The sequence below is a fragment of the Thalassophryne amazonica genome, chromosome 15 (assembly GCF_902500255.1).
Source record: "Thalassophryne amazonica chromosome 15, fThaAma1.1, whole genome shotgun sequence".
Classification (NCBI taxonomy): domain Eukaryota; kingdom Metazoa; phylum Chordata; class Actinopteri; order Batrachoidiformes; family Batrachoididae; genus Thalassophryne; species Thalassophryne amazonica.
The window spans coordinates 13,964,265-13,988,168 of NC_047117.1; the positions used below are offsets into that span (position 1 = coordinate 13,964,265).

Sequence of the window (23,904 nt, forward strand, 5' to 3'; positions counted from 1 at the left end):
TCCTCTGTGTTTGTCTGCTCTGTGTGCAGACATTTTTTCAGCCCAAGCCAGAGGAAGCCGCTGCTTTGTCACGTCACCAAAAATTACAAAAATAAATGTACAACCCCTGGCAAAAATTATGGAATCACCGGCCTCGGAGGATGTTCATTCAGTTGTTTAATTTTGTAGAAAAAAAGCAGATCACAGGCATGACACAAAACTAAAGTCATTTCAAATGGCAACTTTCTGGCTTTAAGAAACACTATAAGAAATCAGGAAAAAAAATTGTGGCAGTCAGTAACGGTTACTTTTTTAGACCAAGCAGAGGGAAAAAAATATGGAATCATGAAAAACAAAAGAACGCTCCAACACATCACTAGTATTTTATTGCACCACCTCTGGCTTTTATAACAGCTTGCAGTCTCTGAGGCATGGACTTAATGAGTGACAAACAGTACTCTTCATCAATCTGGCTCCAACTTTCTTTGATTGCTGTTGGAGCCTTGTCATGGACCATTTTCTTCAACTTCCACCAAAGATTTCAATTGGATTAAGATCTGGACTATTTGCAGGCCATGACATTGACCCTATGTGTCTTTTTGCAAGGAATGTTTTCACAGTTTTTGCTCTATGGCAAGATGCATTATCATCTTGAAAAATGATTTCATCATCCCCAAACATCCTTTCAATTGATGGGATAAGAAAAGTGTCCAAAATATCAACATAAACTTGTGCATTTATTGATGATGTAATAATGACAGCCATCTCCCCAGTGCCTTTACCTGACATGCAGCCCCATATCATCAGTGACTGTGGAAATTTACATGTTCTCTTCAGGCAGTCATCTTTATAAATCTCATTGGAATGGCACCAAACAAAAGTTCCAGCATCATCACCTTGCCCAATGCAGATTTGAGATTCATCACCGAATATGACTTTCATCCAGTCATCCACAGTCCACGATTGCTTTTCCTTAGCCCATTGTAACCTTGTTTTTTTCTGTTTAGGTGTTAATGATGGCTTTCGTTTAGCTTTTTTGTATGTAAATCCCATTTCCTTTAGGCGGTTTCTTACAGTTCGGTCACAGACGTTGACTCCAGTTTCCTCCCATTCGTTCCTCATTTGTTTTGTTGTGCATTTTCGATTTTTGAGACACATGGCTTTAAGTTTTCTGTCTTGACGCTTTGATGTCTTCCTTGGTCTACCAGTATGTTTGCCTTTAACAACCTTCCCATGTTGTTTGTATTTGGTCCAGAGTTTAGACACAGCTGACTGTGAACAACCAACATCTTTTGCAACATTGCATGATGATTTACCCTCTTTTAAGAGTTTGATAATCCTCTCCTTTGTTTCAATTGACATCTCTCATGTTGGAGCCATGATTCATGTCAGTCCACTTGGTGCAACAGCTCTCCAAGGTGTGATCACTCCTTTTTAGATGCAGACTAATGAGCAGATCTGATTTGATGCAGGTGTTAGTTTTGGGGATGAAAATTTACAGGGTGATTCCATAATTTATTCCTCAGAATTGAGTGAGTCCATATTTTTTTCCCTCTGCTTGGTCTAAAAAAGTAACCGTTACTGACTGCCACAATTTTTTTTTCTTGATTTCGTATAGTGTTTCTTAAAGCCAGAAAGTTGCCATTTGAAATGACTTTAGTTTTGTGTCATGTCTGTGATCTGCTTTTTTTCTACAAAATTAAACAACTGAATGAACATCCTCCGAGGCTGGTGATTCCATAATTTTTGCCAGGGGTTGTATTTTAAAAGCTGAAAGTCTTTTCTGTAGTTATTTTATTAATCACAAAGGTCTCAGCATTTACCACAGGCATTCTTCATCTCTGCATCATTCTGCTAGCGACAAAAATGAATCCCAAGGATCCACCAAGAAAAAACAATCTATATGTTAAATTACCCTCTTAACAACAACAACATCATCATATCGTCTGTTATGAGTGGCTGGGGATAGAAAGGTGGGGCTATGACATCATCATTTCAGAAAAGCTTGCTATAGGCTGTCCACACGAATATGCGAAGGTGGCATATTCAGATTCATCCACTTTAGGACCTGGTCTCACAAAGCAGTGGTTTCTGGCTCTGAAAACACTGGTTCCATGTAAGCCAGGAAGCCCCTCATGAGAGGCTACGTAATTGGCCACCATGTTCCACACTTTGTAACACAGTCAAAACAAAATCACTGAAATGGAAGTTCTGTTACAAAACTATTTTGTTACGTATTCGTGTAGATTTATAAATTGGCATACGGAAATCCAGGAGCTTTGTTAGTGGGTATATGGTGCATACCTGCATATCACATAGACTACACTGCTGGTTAGGCCAAATGCCCAGTGATGGCATGGGGAAAACCCCAACAAGTCAGGTCTGGGGACATGTGCTGGAGCCACATCAACTACATCACGGAACTGTCTTGGGTCCTGGATGGCAACCACCCAGACAGACAACTGCTCCACCCCCACTTCTTGAATGTAACATCTATCTGGGCATGAACCAGCTGCTGGGTGATGCCCAGTGAAATCCACCACAGTACCAAAATGTCACAGATGGTGCTCCCTCCCAGTGCAAGTAAAGGTGCCCTGACACTTGTATGACTTTGATCCGCACACACTTCGTCATGATGATCCCACCTAGTGTTCCCAGCTGGACGCTGCACTTTGTTCCACCGGATGCCATTCATTGTGCGTTGGACGCTGCGTATATAAAGTAATTATTTCGTAGCGGATTAATCATTTTCTCTGATTTGGCTGCTGAAAAGGCCTCTAATCGCTTCCGCAATCACAGAGGGCTGTTCCAGATACAGCTTAATCTCGTGTGTATGTGCAAGCTTAATGAGCTGGAGAACATATTTGGAGCTGTCTAAAAAGGTATTTCTTTGAAATAATTATATTGCAATAGCTTGGTAAAACTGTTGCATGCTCATTCCTTCTTCTGAGCAGCTGTAAATGTATGTTTATGATAGATTTAACATCTTGTTATAATCATTCAGACAAGCTGCACTTTGATGCGGTATGTTGACACAATCACTCACACTCACACGCAGTGTTTTTGAATTGTTTGCGTAAAATTCACATGAAGTTCATGCAATTAATGCGTGATTTTGAACATTTCGAACTTTTCTTTGCACACTTGTACAAAGCTGGGCACAATTTACAACAGTTTGAGGCTAGTTTACTCTTGTGCACGGCAGAGTGCATGCAAGTCCGTGGATCAAAGTTGTGCAAGTGTCAGGGAGTCTTAATACTCCTCATCTTATCTCCACAAAACCCCCAACAACAAAAACAAATACGACAGCTCATCTTGATGAATCTCGTGTGGCTAGAAGACTGAAAATGTGTCAGTTTTACAGCACAAAAGCTCTATCAACAGGACAAGCAGTTTCCTTTATGAGCATATTAACATGAATGCTTTGAGTCAGATGCAAGTGTTGCAAAAGATGTCCACTAAGGAAATGACATCCCACCAAACTGGTCTATTAAAAGGCAGAGTGCGATTTATAACCCTCATCAGCTGTTGAGGTGGCAATGGGCCAATTTGCTTGAAGAATGGAGCCACCAGCCCCCCAGTGGTGCCGCCCCTGACACTGTTCAGTCACAATTTGATTAACACGACATGTGTAATTAACTGTCCTGGTGTAACTGTTTAAAGCAGCTGCTGTTCATGTGTTTCATCATTTGCTAGCAAGTTAAGCCAGGTCTTTAAAAAAATTAAAGTTAAAAAATAAAATAAAAAAAAATCTGCTTCTTTTCAGCACAACCAACCATTGGTTTTTTGTTTGTTTGTTTGTTTGTTTGTTTTTTTTGTTTTTGTTTTGTTTTGTTTTTGCTTTTGTTTGTTTTTTCTGGGCGGGGGGGGGGGGGGGCAGCCATAGCAAAAGACATGTTCACAAGATATCTGTGCATACAAAGCAGAGAATTTCCTTTCATTCTTCACGGCATTTAATGTCAAGTAGTGCTTTCTCACTGAAATGTTATCAACTGCGCTGGCAAAACGATAGCTCTGTTTGAGCAAGAACAATTTGCTTTTGCAACAAAATCCTTGTTTGTTGGAAAACCTGTAGTTTTTGAGTAGTTTTCATTATTATTTTCTAAACCAGGTAATTAGTGCCTCTGGGCATGAAGACAGTAAAAGCAATCTGACATTTGACCATAATGAACTTGAACCCAGCGATTAACCTTGAATACATTTATGATGCATGAGCAATTTCAGAGCCCACCTCAGTCCAAGGTTTCTTTACTGTCATTGTGCAGTGCATCTAGAAAGTATTCACAATGCTTCACTTTTTCCATGCACTGTCAACTGTGGGACCTTATATGTAGACAGGTGTGTGCCTTTCTGAATCACGTCTAATCAACTGAATTTACTCCAGGTGGAGTCTAATTAAGCCGTAGAAACATCTCAAGGATGATCAGTGGAAACAGGATGCACATGAGCTCAATTTTGAACTTCATGGTAAAGGCTGTGAATACTTATATACATGTAATTTCGTAGTTTTTTTTATTTTATTTTTTAAAAATTTCAAAAATCTAAAAAAAAAAATTCACATTATCATTATGGGGTATTGTGTGTAGAATTTTGAGGGGAAAAAAATTGGAAGTCCTGTTTGCGTATACAATGAAATAATATTGCACCCATTTAAAAAGAACTCAATCTTTAGGACAACAAAAACATTACAATAGCATTCATGCCTCCACTAACACACATCCACACACTAACACACATGTACTTTATATATATATAAAAGAATTATAAATAATAATGTACTGAGTATTGATATCAGTAACACAAGTTAATTCACATGATGTACAGTTGTAAGTTGTGTGTTTTAAGTGCAGAGTTCAATGTGGTAATTGCTTTAGCCTAAAAATTCTTCATCTAAATGAAAAAAAATGATTTTGTCCTTTGACCCCAGTGACCTTGATCTCTGCCAAAGCTGCCCTTTTAGGGCAATTCTAGGGTTAGCTGTCATTCGTGTGTCAACTTTGATGGAAACTAACCAAAGGACACATTTAGCATAAAAATATGAATTTTAATTAGATTTTAAATGATGCTGATTTGGTTTCACAACAGAATAAATCACATGCCATTGTGAGCGAATTTAAGGAAATTCTGCTGTCATCAGAAATGTAATCTGTGGAAGATAATGAAGTCATTTTTCTTGTTCTGAAGCTTGCTGATGAATTCCTGATGGACTTAAAAATCACTGACACAGTTAGTGATTTGGACACAGTGCCAGACATTCTTTCTCGTAATGCAGCTGCTGGCTTATCATCAAGAGAATTACAATAACTATTCTTTCCACACCCGTTTTTGGCAGCAGAATGAGGCCACTGCTGGAGAATGTGAGTGCGTAGCTCTGCGTTTTCTTGTCATTAATGAAAGCCCTGTTGTACAGCTTATCTCTTATGCTGTAATCATGTCTCATTCATGCTTTAAAAAAAATTAAAATGAGTTCTTCATAATCATCTTGGGCCATAACATCTATGACCTCTGTCACTTACAGTGACCCCTGCTGGAGACACATTACATGAGGAATTAATACTATGCCTGATCTGGTTTTTGAAAGGGATTACAAACAGAATCAGAATGGATTTAAAAAGTTATTCTGCCAACTAGGGTGGTGTTTCATCAGTCTGAAGAAACTCCTTCCTCAGCAAAAATCATAAAATTAAAAATTGAATGGCACTCAAAGGCTGTATATTTCTGCCATGCAACAGACTCTGTTCCCATCGAGCCTGTTTGCACTGAGCCAACCAGAGTGGGATTATACTGCAGCTCTTTGTGATGTCATAAGTAGATTTAACTTTAGAAAATGGCTAACCACCCAACAGCCAGGTAACACAACACTATTAGTCCAACAGGTGGGTTAAGCTAAATAAATAAATACAAGCAAATAAATTATCAACACAGCAACGCCATTTATTTGATCAGAACTCCTTCACTATCTCCATCAGGAATAATTCCATATAGATTTGGAATACTTTTTCATCTCAATGTCTATGGGGGTTCAAACGTCAAAAAGACACACACACACACACACACACACACACACACACACACACACACACACACACACACACACACACACACACACACACACACACACAGTCAGCCTGCATGTATGTCTTTTTTAAACCTGAGAAGCAGATAAATCCTCAGTACATCAGGCTTACTGCTTGGATTTCAACAGTTTTGTTGTTTCTAACATTACTTGGTGAAATTATTCATTAAAAGGTATCTATGCCATTAATTGCCTTTTAACATTAGCATCACTATGTAGTAGTTATTTTGCATTCAGTAGCCCAGCTGCCATGGTTACAGAAAATACGTTAACTTTATGGCATCATGAGGCAAAAATATGCAAAATGTTAGGTTTTTGTTTACATCAAAAAGCAAATTTTTCTTTGTTATAAATCAAAAATGTTTTCCTTTATGGTGACATAATGCAAAAATGCTGTTTCCTTTGCGATGTCATAATTAAAGTAAAGAAATCTTTTCCAGGCCACTCAGGCCTATCGAGCTGGTGCTTATCTCATAGGTTTTATAGTGTGAACAAGATGAGAGTTCATGACTCACCCTGGACAGGACACTAGTCCATCGCTGGGTGGACTGGGACAAAGCAGAACTAGTGTCTTGTCCAGTGACGCAGACAGACACACCTGGACTCAATCCGCAGTCTCTATACAGGTATTCCAACTCGTATCCCAGCGTCACCTGCTTTGTTGATGTCATAAGCCAAGAATGGTACTGACATCATAAAGGCAGCAATGTTGACTGTTAATGAAACTCAAACAAAATTGCCTGGATTTACCTTGGATGTGGATTCACGTTAATAGTTCCTCTATTTATTTTTTCTTCTTTTAAAAACACCTGCCCACCAAATTTCATCAAGATTAGCCCATAGATTTGTGAAATGTCTTGCTAACATGTGAACAAACACACTAGAGGGGCACTCAGTTGAGTGTCTGCCCCTGCCAAGGCACAACAAGCCTTTCAACCACTTCAAATACTGAGTACATTAATCAAGCAATATCTCACTTGTTCATTGTAATTTTGGTTTTTTAATTCATTTTATTTTAGAAGATGATCATTGTTGCACAGTATACAGTAAAATTTGCCCAATTGTAACAACCAGGAAGTATGCCGATGATACAGTACTGCATTATACACCATACAGTGCATCTGGAAAGTATTCATAGGGCTTCACTTTTTACACATTTTGTTGTATTACAGCCTTAGTCAGGGAGGTGACCAATAACCCGATGGTCACGCTCCGGTGAGAGAGGAGAACCATCCAGAACGACAACAATCTCTACAGCAATCCACCAATCAGGCCTGTGTGGTAGAGTGGCCAGACGGAAGCCACTCCTTAGTAAAAGGCACATGGCAGCTCACCTGGAGTTTAACAAAAGGCACCTGAAGGTCTCTCAGGCCATGAGAAACAAAATTCTCTGGTCTCATGAGACAAAAATTGAACTCTTTGGCGTGAATGCCAGGTGTCATATTTGGAGGAAACCAGGCACCATCCATACAGTGAAACATGGTGGTGGCAGCATCATGCTGTGGAGATGCTCATCAGTTGCAGGAACTGGAAGACTAGTCAGGATTGAAGGAAAGATAAATGTAGCAATACACAGAGACATCCTGGATGAAAACCTGCTCTAGAGCGCTCTTGACCTCAGACTGGGACGACTGTTCATCTTTCAGCAGAACAATGAACCTAAACACACAGCCAAGATATCAAAGGAGTGGCTTCAGGACAACTCTGGGAATGTCCTTGAGTGGTCCAGCTAGAGCCCAGACTTGAATCCGATTGAACATCTCTGGAGAGATCTGAAAATGGCTGTGCACCGACACTCCTGATGGAGTTTGAGAGGAGCTGCAAAGAGGAATGGACAAAACTGCCCAAAGATACATGCACCAAGCTTGTGGCATCATATTCAAGAAGACTTGAGGCTGTAATTGCTGCCAAAGGTGCATCAACAAAGAATACTTATGTACAACCCCAAACCAGTGAAGCTGTGTAAATTGTAAATAAAAACAGAATACAATGATTAGCAAATCCTCTTCAACCTAAAACATACCACTGTCCCAGCTTTCTTGAAATGTGTTTCAGGCATCCATTTCAAAATGAACAAATATTTGCACAAAAACAATAAAGATCAGTTTGAACATTAAATATCTTGTCTTTGTGGTGTATTCAATTGAATAGAGGTTGAAGAGGATTTGCAAATCAGTGTATCCTGTTTTTATTTACATTTCACACCACGTCCAAACTTCAATGGAATTGGGGTTGTATGTGCTTTCTTAGTTTATTTTTAATAAATTTGAAAAAAAAAAACTTTTCACATTGTCATTATGGGGTATTGTGTAGAATTTTGAGGAAAAAAATTAATGTCATCCATTTTGGAATAAGGCTATAACATTTTTAAAAAGTGGAAAAGGGAAGTGCTGTGAATACTTTCTGGATGCACTTTACCTTAATATTTGTCTATGTAAATACAAAAATATATTTAAAAACAGAAAAATTATTCACTGGGTCATACAACACATCTTGGTGCCAGTAGCGAAGGGACTGAGAGTTAAATTGGCCACAAGCCCACACCAGACTGGCCACACTTGTGCACTTTTACAGTCCCTTGTTCACTCAGCAAAAAAAAAAACCCTTAAAGTGACAAATTGTAAAAAGCATCATTTAAGGTAACGACTAAGCTTCCCAGGATGCTGGAAATGTTCTCAATCTAAAAGCCACATGTTGTGTTTAGTACTAATCAAACTAATTCAAAAGCCAACTATTCAAATGGGCGCAGTGGGGGGTTCCGGGAGAAAACCAAACACGCGCCATTTTAAAAGGTTCACGCTTTGAACTGAAGGATGAATATGTGCGTCAAAGCAGAGTGCATTTCTATGCATCGCTTTTACAGCAGTGACAGCTGAATTTGACTTATCAGCAGTTTGACTTTTTTTTCCCAACAGATTGGGGGAAAGTCAGCATGAAAAGGCAAAATTATGCTCTTCAGATGGAAGGGTTGTATTTTGTCCATCAATTTGTTTTAAAACAACCTTTTCATCCGGGGAAAAAAAACTCTAGTTCCATGAATTTATTTCAGCTCTTGATTATGAAACTGATCAGACTTGGACTGCGAGCACACATACCACAACACATTTTGTTCTCAATCCAGTAAAGGTGTCAGGAACTGTGTTGACATGGCACAGCAAGCAGGCGGACACAAATGCAGACTCACGGCTCAGAGGTGGGAATAAGAAAAAGGTTTAATCACGAAACTGGCTGAGGTCGATACACTGGGTGACAAACAGGCAGGCGGAGGTACAGAGGGACGTGAGACGGTGGCGTGGTCAGTAACGAGCAGAGTTCAAGTATGGGCAAACAGGTGTAACGGAGGAGGCCAAAACAGAGTCAAAAACAAGCAGGATTCAGGCAGAGAAGCAGGTTAACTAGCTCAGACAAAATGCAAGGTCAAAACAGGCGAGGGTCATACACAGTAGAAAACAGGAGAGGCTTGGAATGAGGCAATTATGCACAACGAACTAGCAGTGAGCTGTGGAAAACAAGGGGCTATGTTCTATTCATGTGAATGCACAGCTGCTTTGCACCACTCACACTTTGATTTTACTGCAACTCTACATCGAGATTTGCAGTTATTACTCTTAAAAACAATTCACTGTGACAATAATATGTAAACAGGGCTAGTGGCCGGTGATCACCTTAGTATTTCCTGTTTTTCTTGTTGTTTAATGCTGACAAATTATACTGTATTTCTTGTCTTTCTGATGCCTGATTCATTTTTTTCTCTCCGTTTAAGGTGCAGCTCCATCCAGAGATGGGTGTGATATTTGTGCTGGAGACCCTCCTGTCCTGTGCACCAACAGCATTTCCTGTATTTTCGTTTGGTGAATTGTTTCTGTAATTTATGTCTGTAGCATGGCCCAAGCAGAGGGTCACCCCTTTGAGTCTGGTCTGCTTGAGGTTTCTTCCTCAGAGGGAGTTTTTCTTTACCACTGCTGCTCTGGGGGTTAGTAAGGTTAGACCTTACTTGTGTGAAGCGCCTTGAGGCAACTCTGTTGTGATTTTGCACTATATAAATGAAAATAAATTGAAATTGAACTGAAACTTTGAAATTAATCTCCGTGGGGGTGGAGGGGGTGTATTCCATATAGACCATACATCAACTATGGTCCATTTCAACACTAATCCTAATGGTTGTTTTTTATGATAGACCCGGAGCGGTCGTAGACTCTTGGGTATACACAAAGAGCTTTTACGCTGGTTTTAGGGCAGCATTGTGGCACAGTTATGCAGCTACAAGGGAGTGCATTCGGAACTGTCTTACTGGTATTTACAGCATATTCCCCTTCAGGACCACCACAGCAGCACCAAAGCATCCCAAAGACAAACATATCCATCAGGTCAATACACGGGGAAAAAAAGTGAAGGTAGTTGCAAAACTGATGGAGCTGTGGAACAAGACAAGAGCCGTTTCATGTGCTCTCTCTCTCTCTACACACACGTGCGTGCGCACATGTGTAGAGAGAAAGAGAGAGAAACACTATCAATATTTGTAATTTATTGCATTAGAAATACAATACTGATAAAATGCTACCTGCTGCCAACTACAGTAACAAAATTTTAAAAATGCACCAATATTGCCATTTAAAAACCGATATTTGTCAAACGCTACTTATTCCCAGTTTGGCTCACTAACTCATTAAATGAGACCACCGGGTGTGTTCTGAATAAATGATTAAATAGTGCACGTTGTTACGAGTCTTTTGGGTTATTAACTTGTGTTCGAGTCTGCACTATCACAATTCAATATACAGCAGATCAGCAGGGATCAAATGACTCATTATCACATCACTCCGTCTTTTTCACTGGTAATTACAAGGAATGGGAAAAAGAAAACTTTAATTTTCCCCCCATGATGCGCCACATGAGAGAGACCTTTGACCTGTGATTCTATCAGCCAGAGCTTCATCAACATTCCTCTCACAGCTCCAAAGAGAAAAACCATTCGGCCTCTGGGAATCGAGTGTAACCTCGTTTTTGTGTGTGTGTGTGTGTGTGTGTGTGTGTTGGATGTTCTCAGGACAACCTGCTGCAGAGTAGAACAGGCAGCAGAAAACAGGTTTGGTTGACTTTAAAGCGAGCACTCTCTCAGCGTATGACAGCTAACGGCTACACCAGAGGCACGGCGTCTCCACGTAAAGTTCCACTGTTGGGCTTCTATGAAAAAAATCGCACTGCTAATCCTCACACTTATTACATAACCTTATTTTTACGTATGCAGTTTGTCAACTTGAGTGGATCGTGTGTTCAGACTAAAAATACTGCACAGATAAAAGGATTATTTACTGCCGCTCCTATCAAAGGATGCGTCATACCGCCTTTAGCACACATATGCAACTAAAATGCAGGGAAGGAAAGTTCTTTTACTCACCTCGTTTTTATGCATAACTATTTTTCAGTGTCATATATTCTTACCAAAAAGACTATTTTAAAGGGCTCATAGTTTGCAAAATTGTTTTGGCTACATTTTATGGTTAAACAATCATGGCACATGTGAAGGCAGGTACAGACCCTGAGCTAAATGTAGCCTTTAAATATAATGTTCAGCATTTTATATGGATACACATTCATGAACTGTCCAGCAGGTGCCAGTGTTCTGCATGTCTCCCTTTTAATACGGACTCCGCAACATTTTAAAATGTTACAAAACAGGGTTTTTAGATTGCCATTGCTAATTTGCACTGCAGACAAAATGTTCTGGTCTCACCCCAAGCCACATATTCTTCTCATTCTTTAATTCCAGTTTTACTTTCCTGTTCTGTTGAATATTTTGTGCTGTATTTGGGAAATGAACTTCAGAATAATGCTCCAAAATGGGTGCTGCAAGAGTTTCAAAATGTTGTGAAATATGTTACAGGATTCCCATCACAAATTTGCAGTATCGATTCCACTCATCGTCCCCAATACAGCTGCAGTGCTTAATTGATTTTTAACTGACTATTAATCAGAAAAACTACACCAAAAAGAAAAATTACTTACAATATGAATAATGACAAAAAAAACTGCAGTGATCCTTACTTCTATTTCATTGCAAACAGTATGAACCCAAAGTATTTTGGTGCAAAAGTAGTATCCACAAAAGGCTGAGTCATTGCGGACCAAAGATGGGCAAATGACCTCCAACTTGTCAAATGTGTAAGGAAAATTATTTAAATGTTTAAAAACAATATTCCTCAAAGAAAGATTGGAAGGAATTTGCTTATTTCTCCTTCTAGAGTCAGTGCATAATAAATTATTCAAGGAATCTGGAGGAATATTAGTGCATAAAGGGCAAAGGCACAAGCCTAAGATGAACACCGGTGATCTCCGATCCCTCAAACGGCACTACATTATGAACTGTCATTCATCAATAGCTGATATAACCACAATGACAAGGGATTATTTTTAGAAACCCTTGCCAAGCACTATAATAGTATACTATATAGAACTACAATACTTCTACTGGACCTTTAGGAGAAGTGATGGTCTAGTGGTTAAGAGACCAGAAGATCCTCAGTTCAAATCCCAGCCTGACTGGAAAATCACTATGGGCAAGGTCTTTAATCCCCTATTGCTCCCAGTTTTAAGTCAACACTTTGTATGGCAGCACCCTCACATCGGGGTGAATGTGAGGCATTATTTGTAAAGCGCTTTGAATGTCTGATGCAGATGGGAAAAGCGCTATATAAACACAGTCCATTTGTAATACAGTGTTACATTCATAAATGCCAGTACTGTGCAAAAAAAATTAGCAAAAACCTAACCAACAGCACTTTGTGTGGTGAGCTCAGCTTCATGTGAGGAGCTGCTCCAGTGATGTTATTGTTCCACACGGACACAGTTCGTATTAAAATGCTGTCATGGATGGGGTCAACTTAATGTTATTTTGAACCAATCAAGCACCGCAATAGCTCAGATGTGTATTATTATTATTACTACCGTTATTAAACAGCATGTTCTGCTGTCAGACACCCAGACATGTTTGCTGTCATACCTGCTCAAGTACATCACAACTAACTTCAGTGCAAAGTTAGTCATCCCCTTATGTCAAAGTATATGTGAGCCATATTTGGCTAAATTCTGAGGTGCCTTTTGGACAGGAAAGAGACACACACACACACACAAAGTTCTCGCTTTGTGTGTACATATACATATATGTATGTATATTTGTTGTTTGAATGAGATTTTTTACATTGTTTCATCATAACCATTAAATGAGCTACACAAAAAAACATATCCCACACATTATGAAATAACCTGAAAGTGGAGCAACCCTGACACTGTGCTGTGTTTCGGTTATTAAGTGTTCTGATCAAGCAGCAAATTTACAGATTAGGCTGTTATTGGTGGTTGTGTCACACGAGCTACACAGTCACAATTACCATATTTTTGGATCATTCAGCCAGACCAAAGGTTCAGCAGGGGTAAATCTGTGTGTGCATCTTTCATGAGAAGAATGACACTTCTGCATGAATGCTCTGTGAACCTTTCCCCACTTGCAGACATATGTAGATTTTGGGCTAAATTTGGGCTCTGGTTCTAAAATGTCTCACACACTATTAAATAAACAAGGAATTCAAATTAGGATGATGCACAGTTGTGTGTTCACTCACCTTTTGCAACCTTTTATCTCAAAGAAACCTCAAATGCCCTTTGCAGAAATGCTTAGCAGAGCCACAATAAAAAGAAAAACAAATCTGGTTAGTATGGACCTCGTAATGTTCATGGGAATATTGTAGCTTCATTTAGGTTCCAACATCTCAGCAGTTGTCGGTATGTTGTGTCTTACTGAAAGGCACTTAATAATATCAGAGCAAGAGGAGCACTCTGTCAAGTGCACACCTCTGCCAACATACCTTAGGGCCCCTTCACACATAGTGCAAAGTTTGGTCGAAGTGTGCATGAAGCAGGAATCATGTGCAAAATGTGTAAAATCGTCCCTGCCTCGAACACCTCGTTGCTACAACTATTTGCGCACACCAGCAGCTGAAAGACAGAGTGTGCAATGTGCGAGCCCATGGCTCCTTTCACGGCAGGTGTCGGCCAAATTCTAGGTGACACGCACGAATATCTAACACCGCACGCATGGCACTTAGAAAACATGTGGCCATTCGCAGCATTAATACGACAACAGTCTGCAGACAATCACTGTCGTGCTGGCAGTGAAATTTGTTTAAGTTCCCCACTAGTGTGTCTTTGGTGAGTGCGCTAAACAGAAGCAGCTGTGGAGATGTGTGGATCTGGACAACAGGTACTGTGTTTGGACAGACATGAACTAACAACTTCCCACTTTGAAATGACTTTACTTTTGTGTCATGTCTGTGATCTGCTTTTTTTCTACAAAATTAAACAACTGAATGAACATCCTCCGAGGCCGGTGATTCCATAATTTTTGCCAGGGGTTGTGGAAGCTTTTACAAGTAATGCCAGCATTTTCCCCAAGTGGAATTCATCTTGGTGTGTGTAAACTGCTGATCCAGTCAAAATCTGACATAATGAACAAAATCAAAAATAAAACTAGTGCTGCAACAAACGATTATGATCATAATCAATTAATTGAGAAAATAACAGACCAATTAATTGATCAAGAAACTCAATTTAACAGTTGAGTTTCATTCCTATCCTCACTTATGCTCATAAACTTTGGGTAATGACCAAAACAACAAGGTCGTGGATTAGAAATTAGATTCCTCCAACATACATCTGAGATTACACTCCTTGACAGGGCGAAAAACTCAATTGTCTGGGTGGGACTCAAAGTAGAGCTGCTGCTTCTTCGCATCAAAAGGAGACGGCTGAGGTGGTTCAGACATCTGGTGAGGATGACCCCTGGTCGTCCCCTTATTGAGGTCTTACAGGCACTTCCAGGCCACGGGAAGACCCGAGACATGCTGGAGGGATTATATTTCCAAGATGGCTTGGGAACGCCTCAGGATCTCACGGAAAGAGTTACAGGACTTGGCCGAGGATAGGGAAGTGTGGGTTGAGCTGCTTGGTCAGCAGCCACTGCAACATGGGCCCAGATAACTGGTAGAATATGAATTGAGGGGGGAATAAATAATTGATCAGTCATGTGGGCCATAAAATGACAGAAGATGTTTTTTAAAAAACAGTTGGTCAATGTTTTCCAGAGCCCATAATGATGATGATGATGATGCCTTCAAATGTCTTATTTTGCCCACATTTGGAGATATTTGGTATCAGTGCAGAAGGTTCTCGGTTCAAATCCTACCCCTGTCACATTGCTCCATGTAATGTGGAGTTGCGTCAGGAAGGGCATCCGGCGTAAAACTTGTGCCAATTCAACATGCAGATCCACCTTGGATTTGCTGTGGCAACCCCAAGTGCAAACAAGGGAGCAGCCAAAGGGTCTTACTTACTGGTTTAATGCTGGATAGGGGTAAAGAAACTAGTCAAATAAGACAGTTATGGAACTAAATTTGGGACTTCACATTTGTTCATATGGGAAAAACAAAAACATAAACTGAAAGTCCAAATTTTGATTTTGCGCTTTTAAAAATTCAACATTGTATTTTTAAAATTACAAAATTATGTATTTTTTCCAGTTTAAATATAACTGACTTAGACCTGTAATTTTCTCTCTCTCTCTCTCTCTCTCTCTCTCTCTCTCTCTCTCTCTCTCTCTCTCTCTCTCTCTATATATATATATATATATATATATATATATATATATATGTATATATATATATATATATATATATACAGCCCTGGCAAAAATTATGGAATCACCGGCCTCGGAGGATGTTCATTCAGTTGTTTAATTTTGTAGAAAAAAAGCAGATCACAGACATGACACAAAACTAAAGTCATTTCAAATGGCAATTTTCTGGCTTTAAGAAACACTATAAGAAATCAGGGGAAAAAAAATGTGGCAGTCAGTAACAGTTACTTTTTTAGACCAAGCAGAGGAAAAAAAATATGGAATCACTCAATTCTGAGGAATTGTGATATATATATATATATATCACATTACTTTTTTTGCTTTCAGATCATACTTTTCAGTTTCAGTTCTTTTGCCCTTTATTTTTGTCGTTTAATGAATGTGTATAATGCCATTTTTGGCATTTAAGCTGAAATGACAGAATACACACACACACACATATTCAAAATGATGACTCAGTTATTAAAATACTTGTCAACTAATTTAATAGTTAGTTCATAATCAATTAATTCATTAATCATCGCAGCTGTAATTTAAGCTACAATTTAACTATTGTTTATAATCAATTTTATATGAAAATAAAGTAGACATTCCAAGTGGTGTAAGAGAATTGTTAAAACTGAACAGGTGCAGTTGGGAAAAAAAACTGAGCTTGAATGTTTTCAGCCAATGTGTATGTAAAGTTGTGCCTGCAACTATATGATGTCACCACAGCCTTCAGACTCCAGTTAAAAAGTTGCAGTTTTCCAATTATCACTTCCTTTTCCCTTTATCTTTTTTAGAATTCAAAACTTGGTTTAATGACATCACACAAAATAGCATATGAGCCAATCTAGGCCCTAGTAACACTGGTGTGGTTACAACAGTCCTCTCTGATTCATTTTTATTAAGGACCTTTGCATCAACATCTGTGAAGTTTATTATTATTAAAAAATATAATAAGTTGCAAAATGTTCATTAGCTTTTCTTAGTCGTGGATCAGTATATTTGCTGAAAATGTGAATTGAATTGGAATTTATTTGGTGTAAGAAATCAATCCCACTCCAGCAGAACTGGGAACAGAACTGAGATCAAGAACTGGAGCCGAGTCCAGTTCTGACGATGACATGAAACTCTGCCTGTTAAATACTGTTTATGCTTTGACATCACTAGGTTCAAATGAAATACATGTAAATATGTCGTTTTAAAACCACCAGAGCAGAGGAGGAACTGGAAAGATGTTCTGTATGCTACATGACCCTGAGTGCTCCCACCACACACACACACACACACACACACACACACACATATCGACATCCCTGCTGGACGTGCACATTCTCAGGAGTGATAGCAACAAAAAGAAAGTGAACAGAAAAGTAGGCCTCCAAAAAATACTGAGAGGTGCTTTTAAAAAGGTGCTATGACATCACACCCAGAATTCCTTGGGGCTTTTTGCACAAGATATTTGTATTAATGAAGATAGCAACCGCTCTCGACATCCACTGCTCCTCACTCTGCTGCGTTCATGCCTTATAGAGTTGATCTCCTTTTGTGTCACCGCACAACCGAGAAAATAGGCTGCTGCTGCCGCCGCGCGCGCGACGCCACGTCACTGCCTCCTCCAGAACGCCACGGAGGACCGTGCGTTTGATAATCTGCTCCAAATTACAACAGTACATAAAAGGGTGATTAGTGGCGGAGAGTAGCAGTCCAGCTATTGATAACGTCTGCCTGCGTGTGCGCGCACGCACCTGCATCCACGTCCCCGTGGAAGCATGACGCGCTGTCAGGTTGGCGCGCCAAGCGGAAGAAAATGTGGTCCAACAACGTGACTGCGTTCAAAGGCTGAAAACTGTAATTTGAGATATGAATTCATTACGTGGCCTCTCATCAGCAAGCGGAGGGAGGGGGGGAGGGAACGTGCGTGAGGCAACAGCGCCGCTCAGCGTCACCTGCGTGCGCCCTCGTTTTGGAGCCGCCGGTGCCGTCACCAGCCGGGGCTCCTTCTTGTTCTAACCTTCGGTGTCACAAAGCGCGGCTGCTGCAGGTTTGCGGTCGCGGTGCTTTTGCGCCTCGTTCTTCCGAGTGCGTGCGTGGATTGCTGAGTTTTGCAGGCGCGGTGCGGGGGCGCGTGCAGGTGGCCACCTTCACCCGTGCGTTTACTGACATTTTGGCCCCTTCTCACAGTGACACCAGAGGAAAAGTGTGCAAACTTGATCTGGAAAATACATAGAAACGAAAAAAATAAAAATAAAATAAAATTGTTGCTTGTTGCACTGCCGTGCCAAAAAAAGCGCAGACTTGTTGAAATTTTTCAAAACGCAAGTGTACAGTAAATGTCTTACAACATTATTCCCAATTTTTTGATGCATCATGAGCATTTATCAAATACTGGCTCGGTTGAAGTGCACGCGCGTGCGCGTGCGTGTAGCAGGCTATGGTTGCGCGCAAAAGTGTGCGTCTTCGTAACAAATGGGGTTTTTTTTGGAGAGGCGGATTGCGTAACGCAAACACACGCGCACGCGCCTGCGTAAAATGAAATGTTGATGTGTGCGCAAGGAGGCAATCTGACACTCCGCAGCTTCAAAAATCAGCCTGTGGCTCCTCGGCAACCATTCCGCTCACGCGCTTCTCTCCCGTGCCGGGCTGACATGCAGCAGGTTGCGCGTCGGGGGGCGAGGAGGGGGAGAGCGCACGGCAGTCACCTCTACGCCGCCTCTGCCCCACATTGAGAAGAGTGTGTGCGCCAGAAAACAGCTGAACCTCCGACGGTCGCCACTCCAACGCCGCGTCACCCCCACCGAAGAGGAGGGTGTTTTACAGAGAGGCCAAAAACAGACCAGTTCCGCTCACTCACCCCATTCCTGTGACACATCTCTCCAGGCGGCCAGGTGGAGATGACATTGCAGCCTGTTACTCCATTCGGGTGCCCTCGGCAGGAGTGGGAATCGTGTCTCCGACAGAATAATCCATCAGTTCATCTCTCATCCAAAACCCCAGTTAAAAAAAACAAACCAGCACACGGATAAATCCACCTGTCTGCCTCCCTCCACCTCTCCTCTGGTAGATGTGTGGCAGCCTGGTCTTCTGGCGGGGGATGGAGTGGTGGAAAGGAAGAAGAAACCGCGGAGATCAGTTTAGACTATACAATCCAAAATAAGGCTCGGTTCGGTGGTCCGGGATCTCCGGGCAGCTCCGCGCGTTCCGCAGTGTGGAAGACTTGGACAGGTCTGCGCGCCTCCTCCTCCTCCTCCGCCACCTCCTCCTCTTCTCCTGTCCTCTTCCTCGCGTCGATTTTTTTGGAGACTGAAGAAGGGGGAATTCCGTCACAAATAACATCAAAACACGCGCGCGCGCGCACTCTTTCCCTCGCCACTCGACTGCCGCGCCGCGCCGCGCGCGCTCCGATTCCAGACGAAACAATCGGAAACAAGTTTAAACGGCTGCCGTTATATTTGCACGACGTTCGGTGACGCTCTTGCAGTTGAGCGAGGGGGGAAATGTTCTTCGGCTGCGTCTCTCGCCTGCAGCACGCACGCACGCCCACGCTTTGCTTGCCAAAGGTAGTTACACATCAGCCTAGTTAATTACACATATGGGCACCAGGCCTGACTGAAAGCGGGATGAGGGGGGGATGGAGAGGCGACATCTTCCCAAATATTTCTCAGCAACTTCACACCTGAGTCTGACTTGGTGCGTGCACACACACACGCGCGTGTGGGGCGCAAAGGAGGCATGGCGCGCCGTCACCGCATCACCTTGTGCCACTTATCCACCCAAGTCTCTCTCTCTCTCTCTCTCTCTCTCTCTCTCTCTCTCTCTCTCTCTCTCTCTCTCTCTCTCTCTCTCTCTCTCTCTCTCTCAGTGACGTCACGTTCATCCCCGCGTCTAACATATCCGAGCCTCGGCTCATCCTGATTAAACGCGTCAACGCGCACCGCGCTGCGCATCCCTTAAAACGCCGCACTTGCTCCTCTGCGCGCTTTGGTGAGAGCGAGATAAGCGGGAGGGGTTGGGGAGGGGGGGTCGGATAGAGACAGCTCTCGTGAATAACACAGCTTTAACTAAACAGAATTAGCAGATCAAAACTGCAGAACAGGGGGTCCTGGGAAGGCTGATAAAACACCCACCCAGCCCCTTTCTGCGTCCCCCCCGAGTCTGCAGACAGATGGTGTGGATATTTGCATGGGGTCATGTTAACAGGCTGGAGCTCAAAAGGTCTGGGTGAGGTTTTAAAAAAAAGTCCCATCTTCCACCTCTTCCAGAATTACAAAGAAAAAAGAAAGAAATCCACCTGTTGAGATACTCTCTCCTCCATCAGAGCCAGAGCCTGGGAGGCATGGAACACAAGAAACGATTGCATAATGTGGACAAAGAGAGCAAGACTGACCACACAATGAAAGAATAATGGTCTTTTGAGGAAAAATTTCCTGGGGTTCTTTTCTTTCATTGCCACCATCCTCTCATCTCCTGCAGTTATTTATCCATTAGAGGCATCCTGTTGTGTGGCTGAACCAGGTCATCGCTTGTGAACTGTGGAAGTTGCCATTAATGCTGGGGTTTTTTATTATTATTATTATTATGGTCTGTTAACCAAAAATTGAGCACATTAGTCCCAATGCAGCCTGGCTGAGCATCTCAGTCTATATTTATACACGGAGCTGTTGCCAAGGAAATGAAACCATACATCATAAATAAGCTTTGAAAAGCTGCCCGTTTTGTTGAGTAATCCTGTTTGCACTGGACTTCCCTATAGATATTTCTAGGATTGACCTTTTTCAAGCATGCCCGCATTCTGGAGTTCTCATGTTAACCCGGCACAGCAGCACAGCACTTAAAGTGTTATATAGTGCACATCTTTCAGCATGCTGCGATGCATGGTGCCATAGGTGTCTTAAAACACATTTGAAACAAGAGCAGTGTAAAGCATGGCATATACCCCCCCACCACCATATACATATGCTATGGTCCTTGGTTTTATAGTAGAGGTGATAAAGAAGTCTGGGAATTACTGTTATATCAAAAGAAGGTCCTGCATTCGCTTACGAGTTGGTCCTTTCTGTGTGGAGTTTGCATGTGTTTGTGTAGGTTCCCTCCAAGTGCTCTGACTTCCTCCCACTACCAAAGACATGCATGCATGTCTTTGGTAGTGGGAGGAAAAACCTGCAGGTTAGGTGAATTGGTGACTCTAAACTGAGCGTAGGTGTAATAGAGAGTGTGCATGTGTTTATCTTCTGTCTGTATGTGTTCAGCCCTGCAGCCTGTCCAGGGTGCATCCCGCCTCTCACCCAGTGACTGCTCGGATAGACTCCGGCCCCGTGACCCTTAATTGATATAGAAGATTAATGCACAAGTCTTTCAATGAAAAACTGGTACTTTAAAGATGGGAAAAGGTGTATTTGTATAGCAAAAGATTTCCTCTGTGCACCTGGTATGAGGTTTACTGACACCTGTTTTCAAAAGGAGCCTCCCCCAGTACACCACCAAGAAATGGCTTCAATCAGAAGTGGTCTTCTTTAGTCATTTCACAGAAATGAAAATCAAGATGGAGCTCATGACAGCCATATTTGATGATGAGCAACACCCATTTTAGGAAAAAAAACTTCCTCGAGCTTCTCCCAATTTGCCACCAAGAAATAGCTTCACTCAGATGAGGTGTTCTGTAGTTACTGAAATTAAAATGAAAATGGCGCCCCTGGTGGCAATACTGCATAAAGAGCTCGAGCTTCTCCCAATTTGTTACCAAGAAATTATTTCACTCAGACAAGGTGTTCTTTAGTTATTTCACAGCAATGATAATCCAGAAGGTGCACGTAGTGGCCGTACTAGATATCTTTCTGCAACCATTTTCGAAAGGTACTTTCCTCTAGTTTACAGACAGACGCACAAGAAATGCAATGTTGGAAGACAGAATTACTTTGGACGTGAACGAATCAGGACTTCATCACTTGGTTCAACATTTGCTTTTGAACTGGAATAGTTTCTGAACCTTTTTCTGCGCAAGAACTGCATCAGTTTCTGCAGCGCCCTCTACAGGTCACAATCACAAAGGCACATGTAACCAATCTGATGTGTTGGAGTCCTGTGGAGAAGATCTCACAGAGGCATGTCCAGTTTTCTCCCACTGGCAGTGTGGGTGTGTCACACAGATCACAGACCTGCTCACTGGGTTTCTCACAGTCCAAGCAGGAGTCCAGATATGTACTTCCGTGACATAATGTCACAAATATTTAAATGTGCTCTCATGTCTAGCCTATCTGGTGGATTTTAAAGGAACTCTTGTCACAATTTCCCTCAGAACCTGGTTTTAACTCTTTGTTTTACCAGTGTCATGTGTTAGTTTCTCCACTAGATGGCACCTTCAGTTTTGCTTCAAACCTGGATCAGATTGATTATTGATAGACTATTTAAACCCTGACTTTCTGTTTATGTATGGCCAGATACTTGTGTGCCGTGTTTGACTGTTGCCTTGCTTGCCTTGTTTTGCCTCGCCAGCTTCCAGAGCCACCTTCAATGATCCAGGCAGTCTCCAAGAGGATCAAACCTGAATGCTGCCCCATGACCTTGACTGCATCTTCCACCTGTGCGCTTAAGACGCCGAAGCGTCCTGCAGCAAAAGCTCAGGTAACCTGGCCTCCCCTCTAATTCCCATATTAGAGTGTACTGTCTTTTCCTGATGTTCCAGACGATTCCGGTATGGCTCCCAAGCAGACCTGGATCCTGGCTCTGATTACCTGCACAGCAACGTCACTGTGGAACTCCTCGGCTCCTGGTACATGTCTCGACTACACACCAATTAAGTTCGTCCTCGTCTCAGTGAGATCCTGTTCTCACTCATCCCTGTTTGTAACTGTACTGTGATAAAGAACTGTTCCAAGAACTCTTCCCTAGAAAAGCATGAATTCTGATATCAAACATTTGTATCAAGCTGGATCATGTCCTGCTTAATAGGAACCGTGTTACAACACGCAGCACTTGACCTTTGACCACTGGATACAACTTATGAACTATGAACAATTCCTGAACAGTGAATTTTAGTTCTTAAGAAGAGAACTTTATTTCTTGACCTCTGAAACAACCTGTGTTAAACCTTTTATGAACTGTGATTGTTTTGAGGCTCCAGCATTACGAGCGCATTCAGTCACCCTGTGTGTCTTTATTCCCCATAGTTCCTGGTCTTTAAGGCAAACGTTCCACCTGGTACTGAACACTGAAACCTTAGTTGATATTATCCTTCAAGATTGGCTTGGGATCCTGCAGCTCCCTCATATCACCGCCAGGAGGTGGACCATCTCTCCATACTGCAGGCACCCCAGCGCAGCACCTTTACTTTATTTATTATAAATAAATATATTTTCCTTTATACTCTTCTCCATGTCCAGCTCCCTGCATTTGGGTCCACTGCCTGCAACAGTTCGGTCCCACCCAAACCTCTAACCAAAACAACTACTTTTTTTTTGCATTTGTGGGGATGTGAAGACATATTTCCTGTGATTAGCAGAGCAAGCACATAATGGAGTCACGCAGTGAGTCAGTGAGTGAGTGGGTCTGCACCATTTCTGTCAGCAACTCTGTAAAAACTACTCCATATTCAGCTTTGAAATTCTGGTTTATGACTGGTAAGTTAGGACCAGCAAGCCTTCTATTCTGGGTGATGACAGCTTTTGTCCTAATAATTTGCAGTTATTGTTGTATATGCTAATTTATTATCACTATTATTTGCATTCAAACCTGGCCACATCAACCTCACAACAATGATTACTGTCAAACTTTTATGAAAAGTTCTTCAGTATAAGTAGAATTAAGATTTCACATTCATTTGTAGAGAATGTTTGCTCCTTCCCTATATCTCCCACTGTGTCCGACGCTTTTCTATCCCCAAAGTGACAACATACCAAAACAATCCCACTGTGAGCAAAACTGACACTTTGGGTGGAATAAATGTCACTAGAGTTGTCACTAGTTGCTAGATGGGATGTATGGGCATTAAGGAAGGTCAAAAAGTTGCTACATGTAGCAGTAAAGTTGCTAAATGTAGCAGTAAAGTTGCTAAATTGGCAACACTACAGAGGTTGCTTAGCAGACAGAATACGGTGGGGCAAATTTTTTTTATAAGAAGGACCAATCAAATGTGTCTCAGCTGCATTTGGTGACCCACGTTGCTTGGAAATATGCCAATCCT

General features: G+C 41.6%; 1 protein-coding gene across 3 annotated transcripts in view; it reads right to left on the reverse strand.

Moving 5' to 3' along the window:
* Positions 1–18,836, reverse strand: part of grin2ab (glutamate receptor, ionotropic, N-methyl D-aspartate 2A, b) — a 320,679-nt gene extending 301,843 nt beyond the window's left edge. The window contains exons 1-2 of one of the 3 annotated variants that reach the window (XM_034187350.1): positions 18,580–18,834; positions 17,740–17,940 (exon numbers count right to left, since the gene is read on the reverse strand). In XM_034187350.1, the coding sequence (XP_034043241.1) occupies positions 17,740–17,940; positions 18,580–18,597 (219 nt within the window). In that variant the 5' untranslated portion in view covers positions 18,598–18,834. Of the gene's footprint in view, positions 1–17,739; positions 17,941–18,579 lie in introns of all 3 variants that reach the window. The other 2 variants (XM_034187351.1, XM_034187352.1) reach the window with 2 other exon arrangements.
* Between the last annotated feature and the right edge of the window lie 5,068 nt (positions 18,837–23,904).